This window comes from Garra rufa, chromosome 10 (genome assembly GCF_049309525.1).
Source record: "Garra rufa chromosome 10, GarRuf1.0, whole genome shotgun sequence".
Lineage (NCBI taxonomy): Eukaryota > Metazoa > Chordata > Actinopteri > Cypriniformes > Cyprinidae > Garra > Garra rufa.
In genome coordinates this window covers 39,681,112-39,697,565 of record NC_133370.1, presented here as the reverse complement: position 1 = coordinate 39,697,565, position 16,454 = coordinate 39,681,112, and the positions used below count along the sequence as shown (strand labels likewise).

The 16,454-nt window shown below is 35.9% G+C and overlaps 1 protein-coding gene across 1 annotated transcript in view; it reads right to left on the bottom strand.

Annotated features, from left to right (window-relative positions):
- Window positions 1–12,246, bottom strand: part of st6galnac3 (ST6 (alpha-N-acetyl-neuraminyl-2,3-beta-galactosyl-1,3)-N-acetylgalactosaminide alpha-2,6-sialyltransferase 3) — a 37,627-nt gene extending 25,381 nt beyond the window's left edge. Inside the window, exon 1 of the mRNA XM_073849801.1 lies at window positions 11,834–12,246. Within this exon, the coding sequence (XP_073705902.1) occupies window positions 11,834–12,192 (359 nt within the window). The 5' untranslated portion in view covers window positions 12,193–12,246. The remainder of the gene's footprint in view (window positions 1–11,833) is intronic.
- Between the last annotated feature and the right edge of the window lie 4,208 nt (window positions 12,247–16,454).

Below are 16,454 nucleotides of genomic sequence, written 5' to 3'. Positions count from 1 at the left end.
ATTGAAGTTGAAGCTGACATATGAAGAAACAGTATCTCTTCAGGATCAGGGTTGGAGAACTCTGGTCTACGGTGTTCTCAAATCGCTGCCTATTAAATACATATACTGTTAAGTTAGCAGTTTGAAACATCCGCTCACTTAAAAATAAATCACTTCTAGCCAATGACGTCAACACAAACAACATAGATTTTATGTTTCTAAATTAAACTTATCGAGATGACAGTTGCAGTGCAAGAGTCCGCAATGAAACCCTGCTAACTTTACTTGTATAAGTGTCTGAAGAGCTGTTAGAAGAGGTGGAGGCATACAAGTAGCTGCTCTATTTAAAGATGTCTATCACTGCAAGCAAGTGTCATTTGGTGATTACTTGTGCTTTGAATATTTGAGTATAGCATTAAAAGGTGCTCAACACATTAATTACAGGTCTTCCAAATATTCTTCAGTCTTTACTGATGATTTTACAGACCTGCAGCAATCTCCTCTGAGTTTGACTGTTTTGCTATGCTGATGATTCTAACATTCACATTTATAATGCTGAATCCAATACAGGAAAAGATCTAGATACACTCTAGATTTATTGATCAGTAAGGATCTAAACATTTCATCCACTGTTTTTCAGAATGTAGCACTAACAGATAATTTCTGTATTTTATTTAATATATTGATCTCTCCTGCCACTGAAGCTAGAGCTGTCTCTGTCAAAAAAAAAATAAAAAATAAAAATCATAAATGACACCAAGCATATCTGCAGACTGTTGATCTTCTCCTAGAGTTTTTCGACTCAAAAGTTAAAAATATTAGTAATGACATTGCTCTGGTGAAAGAAGCACAACAGCAGTTCTACTTAAGTATGAAAAGAAAATACGGAAAAGCTGAGCCCATGTGGTAGAAAACAAAACTAGTTCTCTATTAATTTCTAAAAAGACAACCTTCATGCTTTCAATGTGCTTTCAACATTATAAACAGATACTTAAACAGCATCTGCACTATTTTTTCTACTGTAGACTATAGACTAACAACCCCCCAAGTCACATTCCTAGTGAACTACTCTCCAAAAGCAAATGCAATCAGTTTGCTTCCTTTTTTCTGAGAAGATCAATAATACCTGAAAGGCGATCAGCATGTCCTTGTGCTACGCTGATGTCAGACAGGCTTAGGCACAACAAATTGAGAAATTAGTCACTATGTCTGATTTTGAGGTAACTGATGGTAAAGTCACCAGCATCTATAAACATCAACCAGTTCCCTTGACATACTCCCCACATCTTTTTTCAAAAGTGTGTTTAACTGTTTATAAGTAGATCTCCTAGAAGTGGTAAAACTGTATCTTATGTATCTTTCTTTTTTATTCTTTATTCTTTCATTTAAAATTTTTTTGATCTATTTCTATTCTTTGCTTTTGTTATGTTTATTCCTTATGCATCTGAATTACACTGTGAATGAAATGTGCTAAATAAACTTACAATTTTAATAAAATAACATTTTACAATATGGTTTCATTTCTTTAAATTAGCTAACTATGAAATCCTAAATGTGCTAACTATTATCAAATTAGCATCTGTAAGCAATAAAGGCCATGACTTATTCACAATACAGCATGCCTCGAGTACCTTATTGCTTTTATAAAATGGTTATCACACAATACTAATGTTAAAACCAAAAGTGTATGGATTTATTTGCGACTTAAAAATTCATTAAATGAATTAAATTCATTAAATGCTGTCATTCCGCAAAAATAGTCTATGACAGCATCAGTAAACAGCAGGAGAATGTTCTGGTGTAACATGCCTCATCTTAAGGAGCTCAAATAAAAGCAGAGAAAAAAAGGAGCAATTCTTATCCGGTGTGTCATTTCTTTTAACACCTTCTATGACATTTTCTCGCATACATACATCTCCTTGTCTCTCAGCATGAGAAAACATCTGTTTTCCGTCTTTCAGTTTAAAACAGACCAATTCACAACAGTATGAGTTTGGAAGCATCATTACAATGTAAATTGATGGACAACAGTACCATATCTGAAACATAATCAATATGTTAATCTTCCCTCCACACTTTGGAAAATGTACACATGCACACACATCAACATATATCCAATATAAAAAGAGTTTCATTGACAGCAGGAAGGGCATGGTTTTAAAATTTAAAGTGAATGATGCAACATAAAGCAACCAGTGGTCACGTATCATTAGTTACAAAAATAACAGAAAGTTAATTTAGCTGAAATACACAATGCATGGAACAGTTTTGATGCTATATTGATTTTTGCTTGTTTAATGTTGTACCTCAATTATTAACGGGAGAATATTATTGTTAATAGTCGGCTTGTGGTAGTATTGTTAAAAGTGTTTGTCTCATTGCTAAAATTGTTGCTTATTGACGCTAGAACAACTGTTTAGTACACTGTAACGGACTTAAGATAATAACTCAAACAAGATACACTCAAAAATTACAACTAAATATCACGGTATAATAAGGTTGTAATAAAGTGATTATAAACATGTAACAGGTAAAATGGTGGACAAGAAAAGTGAACAACCCACAAAATGGAGTCTCAGATTATCGGTAATATCTGCAGTGACTTAGCACCCTGTGTGTGTGTCAACACAGAGGTCAACAGGACTATCATGGCAACAAGGTAATGTGACAGTGTGATTTAGGAGGGCTGTCGGCTGTTATCTGCACATAGTTTACCAGGCCACCCCCACACACAGCATGACAGCAAACCGGTAAATGTGCGACATTTAAGATAAAAGAACTCAGTCTGGAAGATCCTGCCTAGCCTAATGCACTGCAGGTGCTGTTCAGGTACAGAGATTGCACAAAAGTTAACACACAGCCTGTGAGGGGACATGGAAAGGTTGAGGAGGCAAGAATGAGGGGAGAAATAAAGGATAATGAAAGCAGAGGGAGAAAGGTCAGAATAACATAAAAAAAGGATAAAAGAAATAGAAAGCTAGGAAGCATACACATACTGCAGAAAAGATTTAGTACCCTGCTTGGTAGGGTCAAGAATTATGCATTAGTTAAGTATGAACACACTAGCTACTGATTAACTTAACATATAGTAAGGGCATATTAGCAGTTATTTACAATTTATTAAAAATTTAAAGGATCCACATTAATGCAATAAATAATCTAGTAATTAATGATAAACCTACTGGAAACTATAGTTGTCGCAGTTTATAGTCGTCTTGTTCTTGTTAGAAACATGTTAGCATCATGCTAGCAACATGCTAATCATGCTAACCTCATGTACCAAGTTTTGTCAGGGCAAGCACCATATACAGTATATATATGTTTTTTTATTTATTTATTTTCATTGAACTTTTTGATACAAAATGCCCTGTTGTGGCAACACAATGGCTGCAATTTGTATTGCACTATGTTCCACCACTTTAAGACAAATGGATTTGTTGTCTGCTGTGTTTTTATATTCAAGAGATTATAAACTAGAGGCAGCTTTTTTGTGTTTCCATCGAATGTACTTCAACTTTTATACATAATACATTTGTTAATGAATAAAGATTGAACTTCCCTGCTGAACAAAAACAGCTAATATCATCGTAAGCTGGTTGGCTGGTTTCATCTGACCATCTAGTCTGGTTTTAGCTGGTCATAGCTGGTTAGCAGGCTGGTTTTAGAGGGATTTTAGCCACTTTTTTAGCTGGTCAGGCTGGGAGACCAGCTGGAACAGCCAGCTAAAGACAGACTGGGAGACCAGCTGAAACCAGCTACTTCCATCTTAAACCAGCTAAGACCAGCCAACCATCTTAGGATGGTTTTAGCTGATAATCCACCTTGGTCTTAGCTGGTTATAGCTGGTCAGCAGGCTGGTTTTAGAGGAGTTTTGGCCACTTTCTTAGCTAGTCAGGCTGATCTTAGCTGGTCAGGCTGGGAAACCAGCTACTTCCAGCTTAAACCAGTTAAGACCAGCCAACCATCTTAGGCTGGTTTTAGCTTATACTGTTGGCCAGCTTGGTCTTAGCTGGTCAGCAGGCTGGTTTTAGAGGAGATTTGGCCACTTTCTAAGATGGTCAGGCTGATCTTAGCTGGTCAGGCTGGGAGACCAGATAAAACCAGTTACTTCCAGCTTAAACCAGTTAAGACCAGCCAACCATCTTAGGCTGGATTTAGTTTATAATCCACCTTGGTTTTAGCTGGTCGTAGCTGGTCATCAGGCTGGTTTTAGAGGGGTTTTTGACACTTTCTTAGCTGGTCAGGCTGGGAGACCAACTGGAACAACCAGCTAAAACCAGCTACTTCCATTTTAAACCATCTAAAACCAGCAAATCAATTAAGGCTGGTTTTAGATGGTAATCCAGCCTGGTTTTAGTTGGTCAGCAGGCTGGTTTTAGATGGGTTTTGGCCACTTCCTTAGCTGGTCTGGCTTGGAGACCAGCTGGAACAACCATCTTAAACCAGCCTGACCACCCTAGCCAGGCTGGAAGACAAGCTAAATACCAACTACTTACAGCTTAAACCTGCTAAGACCAGCCAACCAGTTTAGGCTTGTTTTAGCTGTTTTCTTTTTCAGCAGGATGTTGAAAACAGTTATTTTGAGTTAGATGCCAAATGTTCTCTTCCTATTCAAATTTGACACTGAAGGGGTGCATACAACATATTTGCCCACCGGCAACTATAGTATATAACAAAAACCTTGGAAAAATAACATAGGACACTATTAACACAACTATATGCATGAAACCATTTAGAAAAATTTGGGCACAAATGGGTTAACTTAGCAAACCATATATTATTTTGTTGTAGTAATGTATTTCAGTGATTCACCATCTATTAAGTTAATTGAACAAAATGAAGCTAGTAATTATGTTTAAACCTAAAACTTTAAACCTAAAGCTGCACCAGGTATACATCACATATTATCACAAAAAAAACCTGATATTTTGAGGACTCACTTAAAAATGTACACATAACATATCAATCGTACTTACAGGTTGTGCTTTGGAGACAATTGTTAGTCCAAATAAAGAAGATTAGAAGCCAAAGAAGATAAAAGCCAAGATTAGAGAAACAGTCCTCGGTAATAATAATAATGATAAGCACACAGCAAAAGGTTTGAATTGTATTGCTGTGGTATCAAGAAAAAAACCCACTGATTCTTCACATCATCATCTTTTGGCAAATTAAAGCAAAACAAACTTGCTTTCACATTTCTTTTGAATTGGCCTACTCTTTAATAATGAATTAGTAAATGCTGAACTTAACATAAAATAAGATTAATAAATGCTGTAGAAGTATTGTTCATTATTAGTCCATGTTAACTAATGTGGTTAACTAATGAACCATAATGTACAGTGTTACCATAAATTCAAATGTTTTACATTTATTAATGCACTTAATTATATCATTGACTTCAGCAGATTTTAATTAAATCCACTGAAATTTACTCAAAAATATGCATGCAAAGACTAAATCGTACTTGAAAAATGAGCAATTTCTCTACTAACTCTAAGCTAATTAAGAATCTGAAATTCACCAGCTAATCCATATACAGCTCAAAAAGAGCAAGCTCTTAATCAATCAGACCATGATTTGAGAAAGTGAATATTTAATTGCATGGATTAGTGAGTCAGAGGACTGTGTAGTTCCTGCAGTACAGATGCTTGTCTCATTCCACTCTGCGCAATGATGCTAATTAAACTCGTCCGATATGCCCTGTCTCAAAAAGAGAACAGTGTCCTGCTCACAGGGATACACCAAAACACATGCCTAGTATAATTATGTAGCACCAAGTCAGAAATGCTCAATCTTTGTTTACTGCACAGCATTTTCTTTATACAGTAACTGTACTCCCTGACTCCCTGAAACCCTGACTTCAAAGGACATTTTAAACAAAGATGAATTTGCATTTCCCAAAGGAAATATATCAGTTCTCGCAAGGCTGCAAAAGCATAATGTTAAAGTTTTAACCTTAAAGTTTTTGGTTCTATGCTAATGAAATGCATTAGAGTCACTTGCTGTTGTCATGACACTCATCACCTGACTAGTTTTCAGTAGACCTGACACAAGAATCACTGTGCACACAAAGGTAACTATAAATAGCTAAATATACGGAAAGAATACAGCATGCAATAGCAGGGTGGCTAATGGTGATATATCACAATATTTAATTTAAAGCAGGTCATATGGTATTTTAAAGTGTCCTAATATTGTGTTGGAGTCCCCTACAGCAGATTTAAATGCATCTAAAGTCAGAAAACATTGTAATTTTCTCAGAATATACGTTTAATATTAGAATCATTCTGCAATGATTTTGAAATGATTCGTTTGAAGCAGATCTGAACGTAAGGTCTGTAAACCCCTCCCTTCTATGCTCTGATTGGTCTTTCAGTATACAATGTGTGAAAGAAAAACGAAACACTTCACGAAACAATTATGGTGGATATGTTAGCTGAGTGCTAAAATGACTAACTGATGAAATAATACTGTTTGTAAACCAAAATATGTCTACATTCTTTATTATTTAACGAAGTAATTACAACGACAGTCTACATTAATCAACACATTCTTAGAAAATAGTGAGTTCACAGCGAATTATCAGAACTATTTCAGTAAGACTGTAATATCGTGGATTACCTGGAAACCTAAAGCTGCACTAGGTATCACATATTAGCACAAAAAAATTTATATTTTAAGCACTCAGTTGAAAATGTACATATAACGTATCAATTGTACTTACAGGTTGTGGTTCGGAAACGCTTGTTGGTCCAAATAAAGAAGGTACGGACTTTTCTTTCATGGTTAAGCGTTTAGCGAATCCAGAGTTGAACTCGCCAAGATTAGAGAAGCAGTCCTCGGTAAAATGACGAGCACACAACAAAAGGTTCGAATTGTAAATATATAGTATATATTGTATATATAGGCCTATCTATTAAATGGATTCAAAGTTTAGATGGCAGCTTCTTGAATCTGTAATCTTATAGTACTTTTCAGAAAAAAGAAATATAGATATGAGCATTTGGTTTTATGCAGTCTAGAAATGCACTGGTATTTATTATATTTAAAGACTTTTAGTGATACAAATGCAATTTGTTAAATGCTGACAGTAGATGAGAAAGAATTATAATGTTTGACTTTCTGTTGCTAATAACAGTTTTTTATATAATGTTTACTTTGTTTAATAGTTCTATCCAATAATATATTAGTCAAATCTGATCAACTGAGACAGTAAACCAATGAAGACAGAGAACTAGCACTGGTGTTTTCAGCACTGTCAAAATAAAAGTCCTACTTTGGACACATCAGCCAACTATAAAAACTTATCAGCTGATGCCAATAATTTAATATATATTGTCCATTGGCCATATATCAGTTGAATTAATCAGAAAATCACAAATTTTCACATAATTTGTCCTTTTTTTTTTTTACCCACCTTTATTTCCAATCTACAGTAGGCTTATTGAAAAGACGTGCCTCTTCCTACAATTTTGCATTCCCAAAAATGTTCCTATACAATCCAACTGAAATTAACACTAGTGATAGTAAAACACCAATAACTTTTATTCGGAGCGCTTGGGTACAGTCCTGTGAAACACAAATCGTGAATAAAGAGCTCAAAGACTTATAGAAGCAAGCGAAAATGGCATAGTTGTATCAGCTAATGCTTTGTTACTTTACGTTTGCTTTTGGTTAGGTTTAGTGTAAGTGGTGTGTTATTTCAAATGCGATATAGAACTTGTTGTTTACTTCCTCTCTTAAGCCTGATTAAACAGGGATTTTTGTAACGTCTACTGTTAGAACTGACAATCAGCCTCAGATTGCTTTCACTTAACAGTACAGTATCAGGAGAGAACACAATTGCTCAAACGGAGCACAATCATTCTCCTGGAATCCTTAAGCTTTCATTCATCATGTGCTACATTAGAGCTGTCATCACACATATCTGAAATGTCATTGCCGCTAACAATCAGATGGGTGGATGTCTGACACTCAGAATAATGGAGTGTCTTTCATTCGCTTCCCCTGCTGGTTCACACTGTTGACCTCTGATTGATGGATCACACTGGACTAATGAGACAGAAATGGATGTTCTGATGTACTCTTGGGATTCTTTCAGTATCTGACAGGTATTCAAAACTGGATTTAGGTGTGAACAATGTGAAAACTGAAACTCAAATAATACATAGAGATAAATAATAATGCACACATGCATTTGAACGACTGAAACATCTAATGCAAGAGAAAATCAGCAGTTTTGCCACTGCTAGATGTCACTTTTTAAGTCTTTCCAACATCATCATCAAATAACGAGAGAGAATAATAAGTGTGTCCAAGATAAAGAAAAAGCAAAAACTTTTTCGACCACATTCAGTTATGCAATTAAACAGAAATTGGAAAATCTTTTACTTCCAACCTACAATAAGCTTATTGGAAAGATATGCCTACAGTATAACTACACACTTTGTATTCGTGTTGGTTTCACACAATTAAAAACATTTATACCATTAAATACTAAAACTCTCTCTAAAAATGTAATGTGGTGTAATTTGAATTATAACCTTGTTTTGTCATAAAAAAGGTCAAATGATCTGATTTCCACAGGAGAAATAACTAAATATTTTATTTTTAAGATTTCTTATGTATCATCTGTTATTTCTGAGATCACTGCATTCACATGCATTTAAGCTCTTTTTAAAAAATCCCACAGTTTTCTGGGATTTTAGGCTGTATTAGCGAGAATTTGGTGCTTTTCAACTACACTGTCCGATCGCAGGTGTTGTCTGTAAGTGAAGCTACTCGGAAAATGTGATTCAAAACAAAGGCTTTGCTGCCAACTGTTTCCTGACATGCCGATCTGCTCTATTAAGGCTGATTTATTACTGACATTACACACACATCTGCTCATGGCCATGCATTCAGTCACACTATAAGCGACTCTTCTCTATGCGGTAAATGGCCGCATCTCACCTACCGGATATACAAACTGCAGCACACTGTTAGAGACATCACTATCTGCTTGCTTTTCCTCTAACGGAATTGATGTAGGATAAAGGATAATCCTCTCCAGCCCTCCTTAGGAATATCTCTTATCTGTGCTATAACACAACAGCATTAGGGCTATCATGTGGGGATTACTCTTGAAAGGCAGAACTATCGCAGCATTTCAGTCAGACTGATCAAATGTAATCTAAGCCTCTCCATGAAATAGAGATTTTTTGGAGACTTTTTAGAGAGTAACAGTGAACCTGCTGACTTTGTGAGCGCTCAACTTCAAATGAAACATTCATGAGGGTGTTATGTTATGGTCTGATGACTGTAATGAGTAATATCAACAGCTGATTAATTCCTGCGCTATGAGCGCACAGTGTGCCAGACTCATTAGCACACAGCGAGTGCACTTCAGAACTCAAATAACCTTGAGAGTCCATTGATTTCTTCTGACGACATCTCACCTTTGGTACCGCTGGGATGTTGACAACAACACAAGGAAGATTTTACCTACTTTGCCTTCCTGAGAACATTGAGTTACCGAAGTGCCATTTTTAAGAAGGCTACAGCTATTTGTACTTAACATCTAAAGAGGAAAAGAACATGTTGTCTTCAGATGAATGCGATGAAACATGATGGAAAGTACAACTGTCATTCTAGGATTCACGTTGGAGCATAATCTCAATCAATTTATCTATGTCTGCCAGAAAGGCCTATAAAAACTTTTTAAAAAGTTTCAAACAATATTTATGAATGATTTTAACTATTCAAAAACACGCATAACGGTTTTGAAACTTTTTCAACAAAAGTTTTAATTTAATGAAAAAATGTCATGTGATGCAACCATTGACTATGGCCTTTTATTAATAAATATAATAAATATAATTACTTGTTTGAGCAGTTGCATCATATGACATTTTACAACCTAACATATAAAATTGATTTCAAGACACTTATTAATTAACATAATTTCCTGTTTTCACAAGTTGGTTGCACCACATGACCTTGGTGGACCTAACTTCTTCAAATAATAATAAGCAATAACCAACATCACCTTTTATTAAATAGTAAATATAATTACTTGTTTGGGCAGTTGCACCATGTGATATTTTACAACCTAAAATGAAAATCTAATTTTAAGAGACTTAATATACTTCCCTGTCTCCTGATTTTTTTAATCCAGGTTTCTGCAAGTTAGTTGCACCACATGACATTGGTGGACTTTTTTTTTCTAAAATATTAATAAGTAATGATTAATATCACTTTTTATTAAGTGATAAATATATTTACTTCTTTAAGCAGTTTCACCATAAGACATTTTACAACCTAAGATAAAAAAGTTGATTTCAAGAGACTTATTAATATTATTGTATTAATATTACCTGTTTCCACAAGTTGGTTACACCACATTACCTCAGTTGACAAAACTATTTCAAATATTAATAAGCGATAACCAACATCATATTTTATTAATTAGTAAATATAATTACTTGTTTGTGCAGTTTCACCATATTATGTTTTACAACCTAAAAAAAAAATTAAAATCCAATTTTAAGAGACTTAATAAATTTACTGTCCTACTTCATGATTTTTCTCTCAATAAGCAACATCAACTTTTCTTAATAGATAAAGATACTTCTTTGAGCAGTTGCACCATATGATATTTTACAAGCTAACATAAAAATTGATTTTAACTGATTTTAAGGAACTTAATATACTGACTTAATATAGTTTTGTGTTTGTTTTTTCCTGCATATTTCCCATAGACTGTAAAAAAAAATATGGATGTAGTGTCCGTGACGTCACCCGTAGGTTTCTGAAGAGCAATTCTGAAGCTCATAGTAGGCGGAATTCGGCTGTCGCTATCTTGGAATCGCGTCATCGTGCGTCACTCCCGGATAATTTGAAAATGGGCAAAGAGGCGGGACATGGGTGGAGCTGGTTGCTGAAACCACGCCCGCCTAGCGCGACAGTGGTGACAGCAGCGGCAATCCCTCTGTCACTCAAGTGGCCACGCCCTCAATTATGCAGAAATTTAGGGCTTAGTATAACTTAAACGGATGAGTTACAAAAAAAATTCACCCCCCTCACAGTTGACATGAAGGGTGAAATTGGCTATATAGACCAAAACCACTTTTTGTACCAGGCTGTAAACATATTTTTTTCTGCTGTAAAGTTGGGCATTTTAACATGGTATTGACTCCCTTTTGCAGCCAGTCTCTAGCGGCCAGTCGATGAATTGCAGTTTAAGTCACTTTTGTGTTGGTTTCAACAGAGAGAGCGGGAGGTTGATATTTCCACATGTCAGTTTCATCCCATGAACTTGACTTGAATAAAAGCTTTATAAATATTATTATGCACTTAAGCAGTTTTTTTATGTAAATAATGATACAAAATTCTTCCATTTCCAATTCCAGGCGCCATACATTATTATAATAATTATATTTTATGGGCGTTACCCCATAAAACTAAATTTTAATATAAAAATGAAAAATATGTTCATCATAGATGAGGAATATTAAGGTCTTTTCATGTACAATGTAAAAAAGGAGTGCTACATCCAAAAAAATGAAGGTCCTTGAATTTTAATTTAGTTAAATTCAGTTAAATTCAATTTTACTTCCATTAATTATTCATCTGAATATCAATTATCCATACCTCAATTAAATTTCAATTAAAAATAAAATGGAGGCATTCTCAATTAAGTTCTGAATGGCGCACAACCCACAGATACAAGCCACTTCTTGGAACCTGTGAGTTAAAGTTCTACTGTACAGTTACAACTAAAGATGTTTAATGTTTAGAATCTAGGCCAGATTTACTACTGCCGTCATACGCACAGTGCATCACAAACAGGTGACGGTGGTTACAGCGCTCTCACCTGTCTTTGCCCGTCTCCTTCTTGAAAACAGTGTCGCAGTAATTCATGCGGTCTTCTGTGGTGACGTAGATGCGCGCATGTGGGTAGTTTTCCACCGCTTGCCGCAGCATGTTGTACACAATGCCCTTGCCATCCTGCCTCATGTTGCGCAAGGGTCCCCACACCACATAGACGGTCTCGTTCCCTTGGCCAAAAAAGTTCTGGGGTTTTTGAATTAGCAGAGGAACACTAGTGTGAGACACCACTCTCAGGTCTGTCCTGCGGCCCACGTCCCTCTCAAAGCCGCGTGTGGGTGCGTTGTTCATTCTCCATATGCAGGAGGACTGGTCAATCTCAGCTCCAGCTTCACGCCCCAGCATCTGGCCAGAGCTGGACACTATACTGCAAACCTCACAATGCAGCTTCAACGGCTAAAGGAGAGAAGAGAAAATTGGAGAATTAGCATCAGAGGTTCATTTTAGAGATGCACCAAATGTTCAGAAACAGAAAGTGTTCGGCGAAAAGGCTGAATGAATTATACTGAACAATGACATGACGCGATCAAATAGAGGCACGCACTAATGCAGCAAACATGTCGGCAGTGTGGAAGCATTTAAAACTGTCAGAGAAAGACGCAAAAATCAATACAAGGACCAACAGCAACAGACTGTTTAGAACCGCATTGTATGTCTTCGATGAGAAGAGAAAGGGGTGGTTGTTGCTGGTTACTGTATGATGACTGAAATCGCAAAATGGCCTTAAACTATTAGTAAATAATCTACAGAACGTTATGTTGTCTAATACACGCACAAATTGTATTTATTCTGACAGCGCTGCACAAGCTCGTTAGCCAGGGTTCGAAGTCCAAAGCACAAGGAAAATCTGCGCTGAAACAGCGTAATGAGAATCTGCTGTTGTCAGAAAAAAGTAGTACTGAGTCTTCTTAGTAGTCTTCTTGTGGCATTGTAATTTAGCATTGTTAGCATTGTAATTTTACTGTTGTTCTGTAAAATAAAATAAAAAAGTAATGATAATAAAAAATAATGATAATAATCATTACAACAGCTCTATTAATACATTTATTAGGGGCCAAGCACCGAAGGTGCGATGGCACCTATTGTATCCCTTGCCATTCTTATTCTTCCATTTCTTCCGCTTTTGAGTCTATGGCAGCTCATAGAACCGCTTGCGGGAAAGTTGTAAAATTTGGCCCACTGATAGAGGACAGTCTCAACATTAACCATAGTAAGTTTGGAGTCTCTAACTCAAACTCTCTAGCGCCACCACTTGTCCAATGTTTCACTTTCTTTATGCTAATAGCTTTTGAACCGTAAGGCACAAAATCATCTTTTTTTCTATGAATCCATGGGTCATGCCGAGTCGAATGAAGTCCACAATTCAAAAATCGTAAGATTTAGTTTTTTTCTATATTTAATAGTTTGTAAAACCTACTTTTTCAAATTCTACGAAAAGCACGCAAAAATGGATATGAGGCTATGTCTCGGCAACAGTTAGGCGTATTGAGAACTTGGTGTGTGTTATAACAAGCATGACCTGAGGCTACCTGCAGTGTTTCAGCGCAGTGCCACCTAGTGGTCAGGAGATATGGAAAATGGCTATTTTTGCTTATAACTCGAATGATACCCAATTTTCCCATGTCAGCCATTTTGGGCATCCGCCATTTTGAATTTTGTAGTAAAATGCTATATTTTACGAACGCAGTGACATATCGTTACAAAACAATGTATGGGTTATCAGCATAATGCCCTGAAGGAGCCTGGGAAGTTTTGGGCCTAGTGGTAAAATTCACATGCTTAGTTATAACTTTGGGTGTGGTCGATTTATTTTCACGGGAGTCACCTTTTTAGACTCATGAATCCTTGCCAAGTCCAGCAATACCAAATATGCCACAGGAACCAAACATTGCCTTATGGTTTGTGCAATGTTGCATTTTAGCGCTTAAAAAACATTTGCCAATATCTTAGACACCATTGGTGTACCATTACGAAAAACCATCGAGACTATTACCTGAAAGCATTCAAAAGAGTTTTGAGACAATGCCACCTTGTGGTCAAAAGTGATAACTGAGTATATTGTATTCCCTGTGGTTGTTTGTTTTTTCACCAATTTTGACTAAAATCACCTGAAAATGGCTTCAATTACTCATTCCTGCGCTTGTTCTGATGCTTCCCTTGTGCTTGGTGCTTGGCCCCGTAATTGCTACTTGCTGCTTTATGTATTATTATCCTTTGCTCAGCAAGGCTGCATTTATTTGTACATTATACAACACATGCCTGATTCAAGAAGGGGCTCTTAAAAATGGCCAAAGAATATTATTTTACTAACTTATTAATTTTAAGTTAAATTGTGCTTTGTTGGTAGGCTATAATGTCTACTAGAATGTTAAAAATGTTTAGTGTTAAGTACATAGTTTTAAATTGTTGTTTTGTAATATATACAGTATATATATATATATATAATTATGCAATAGTGAAAAAAATTGGCAAAATACATGGGGGAAAAAACACGAAAAACCGTGTTCGGTAATCAGCCTTCGGAACAATGTTTAATTTTAATATTTTAATTATTATATATTATTATATATAGAAAGGCTGCAAAAACTTTCTTTAATTTTTGAAAAATGTAATGGATACATATCGTATATACACACACATATTAAAATATCAAAACACATCTATATCAATAATGCATAAAAAAGTCAAGTATACCGTATTTGTGAGTTTACTTCCCAGTTGCACTTTTATGTTGCTTTGTGACTGTTTCTGGCATAGGCAACAATAAAACATACTTTCCCACTGCATCGTTCATCTAAACCGTGGTCTTACAACTACATCCATTGAGTGTCTTTGTGGATATGTGACACTGAGGTGATGAGAGGTGATGCTGTGTGCTTTCAGGTGCAGCCAAGTGTGTTACTGTTATATTCTCACCCACCAGATGAGAATTCACTTTTATGGTGGAAAGAAATATGAAGCTTTATCAAAGCACTTCTTAAACTGAGCTCAATTTCAAATAGTCAGGTGGTCCTGTGTATACTCCTAAATTTTGTGAACAAAACTCTTATTGGAAAATCATAGCAAGTGATATGATGGGACAGCTACAAATTAAATTTTAGTTTTGATTTGCTCTGATTTGATTAAAGGTGGCACTTGGCCTGAAAAGTTTGAAAAACACTTTAGTAGTCTGCTTAGTCTGCTTGACAAATATACTAAAAATGTGAGCATGCAGAGTGTGAAATGCTGCTTTGACAGGACCCTTAAATACTTACCCCTTCTAACCAGCAGTGTAATGACTAATCATCAACACCATGGCATTAAATCTATCACCCTGGTCTTTCTATTTATCTGCCTAGAATACCAAAGGGATGCTGAGTGCCATGAGATTGGCCTAACAAATTAGAGCATGTTTGCCCTGCTTGGCTGATCTGCAAATCTGAGCACAAATTACTATTGCTCAAGACAGGATAATGGTGGCAGGGGCCGATCAATAGCTTATGACTGACCAACAGATCAGTTACAATTAGGAAGTAATTTGAGTTACGCCTCTTTAAATGTTACATTAGTCGCATTATTCTCTTGGGAACAAAGAAGTGATAAGACAACCACTGAATCACTGTGACTGTGACATGGTGGAAAAACAACAGCAGTAAGCTTCAGACACACTTACGGCTTGGCAAATGATAGATATTTGGCTTCCAAAAGTGGAAATGAGATTATGTGTATCAGCAGACGAAATAAATTTATGGAAACTAAAAAAGATGCATTTTAAAGAAGCTATTTAAAGAAAGGCAAAAGCTTGGCTAAATACTACTCTGACTAATTTAATTAAGCAAATTAAAGTAAAATTTAGCAAACTACTTTCCAATAAATTTAGTATTCAACGTGTTTTCTTACCATTTTTTTTCAAACCAAATGTATATAGATTTAAAAGCATGACCCCTACTTAGAAAAGCCAGTCATGATCAGAAACCACTTCAACTTCAGGTCTGTAGGGTAAAAGGAAGACAAGAGCTACCTTGAAGTCTGTCTCATGAGTATAGCCAAGGTTTCTTGTAAGAGTGTCTAAATCACATCAACTAACCACCAGGGTGCCTCAGGGTTCAGTGTGCGGTCCCCTCCTCTTTTTGGTATACACATACCTCACTATATCCAAACCATATTTTCTTATTTTGTTTTGTTTCTCGCCTCATGTGTTTTAAATTAGTTATTGTCTCTGTTGTTGCTGTTTAAATTTTAAGATCAGTCTTTCTCTTAACTTGGTCTGTAAATAACTAGGGGTGATGATGACACACACATAGTTTGGTGCCAATATGCCAAAAAATTGCAGAAATAGAGCCTTAAATCCATTTGGCATTTTCCATATTTCCTGAACAACTGGTGGTACTGTGCAGGTACTCTCAGGACATGGTTGTCAAAAACGTACATCACACATCACACGTACGTCTGCAAGATGTCTGTTAAAGATCTCTTGATCTGGAAAGCATCTGCTGTGCAATTCATAAACATCTTAAAGACATCTAATAGACGTCTATTTGACATATGATAGGAAACGTCCAATAGACATATTGCAGATGAGCAAACTACGTCTTGCAGATGTAAATGCAGACGTCAAATAGATGTCT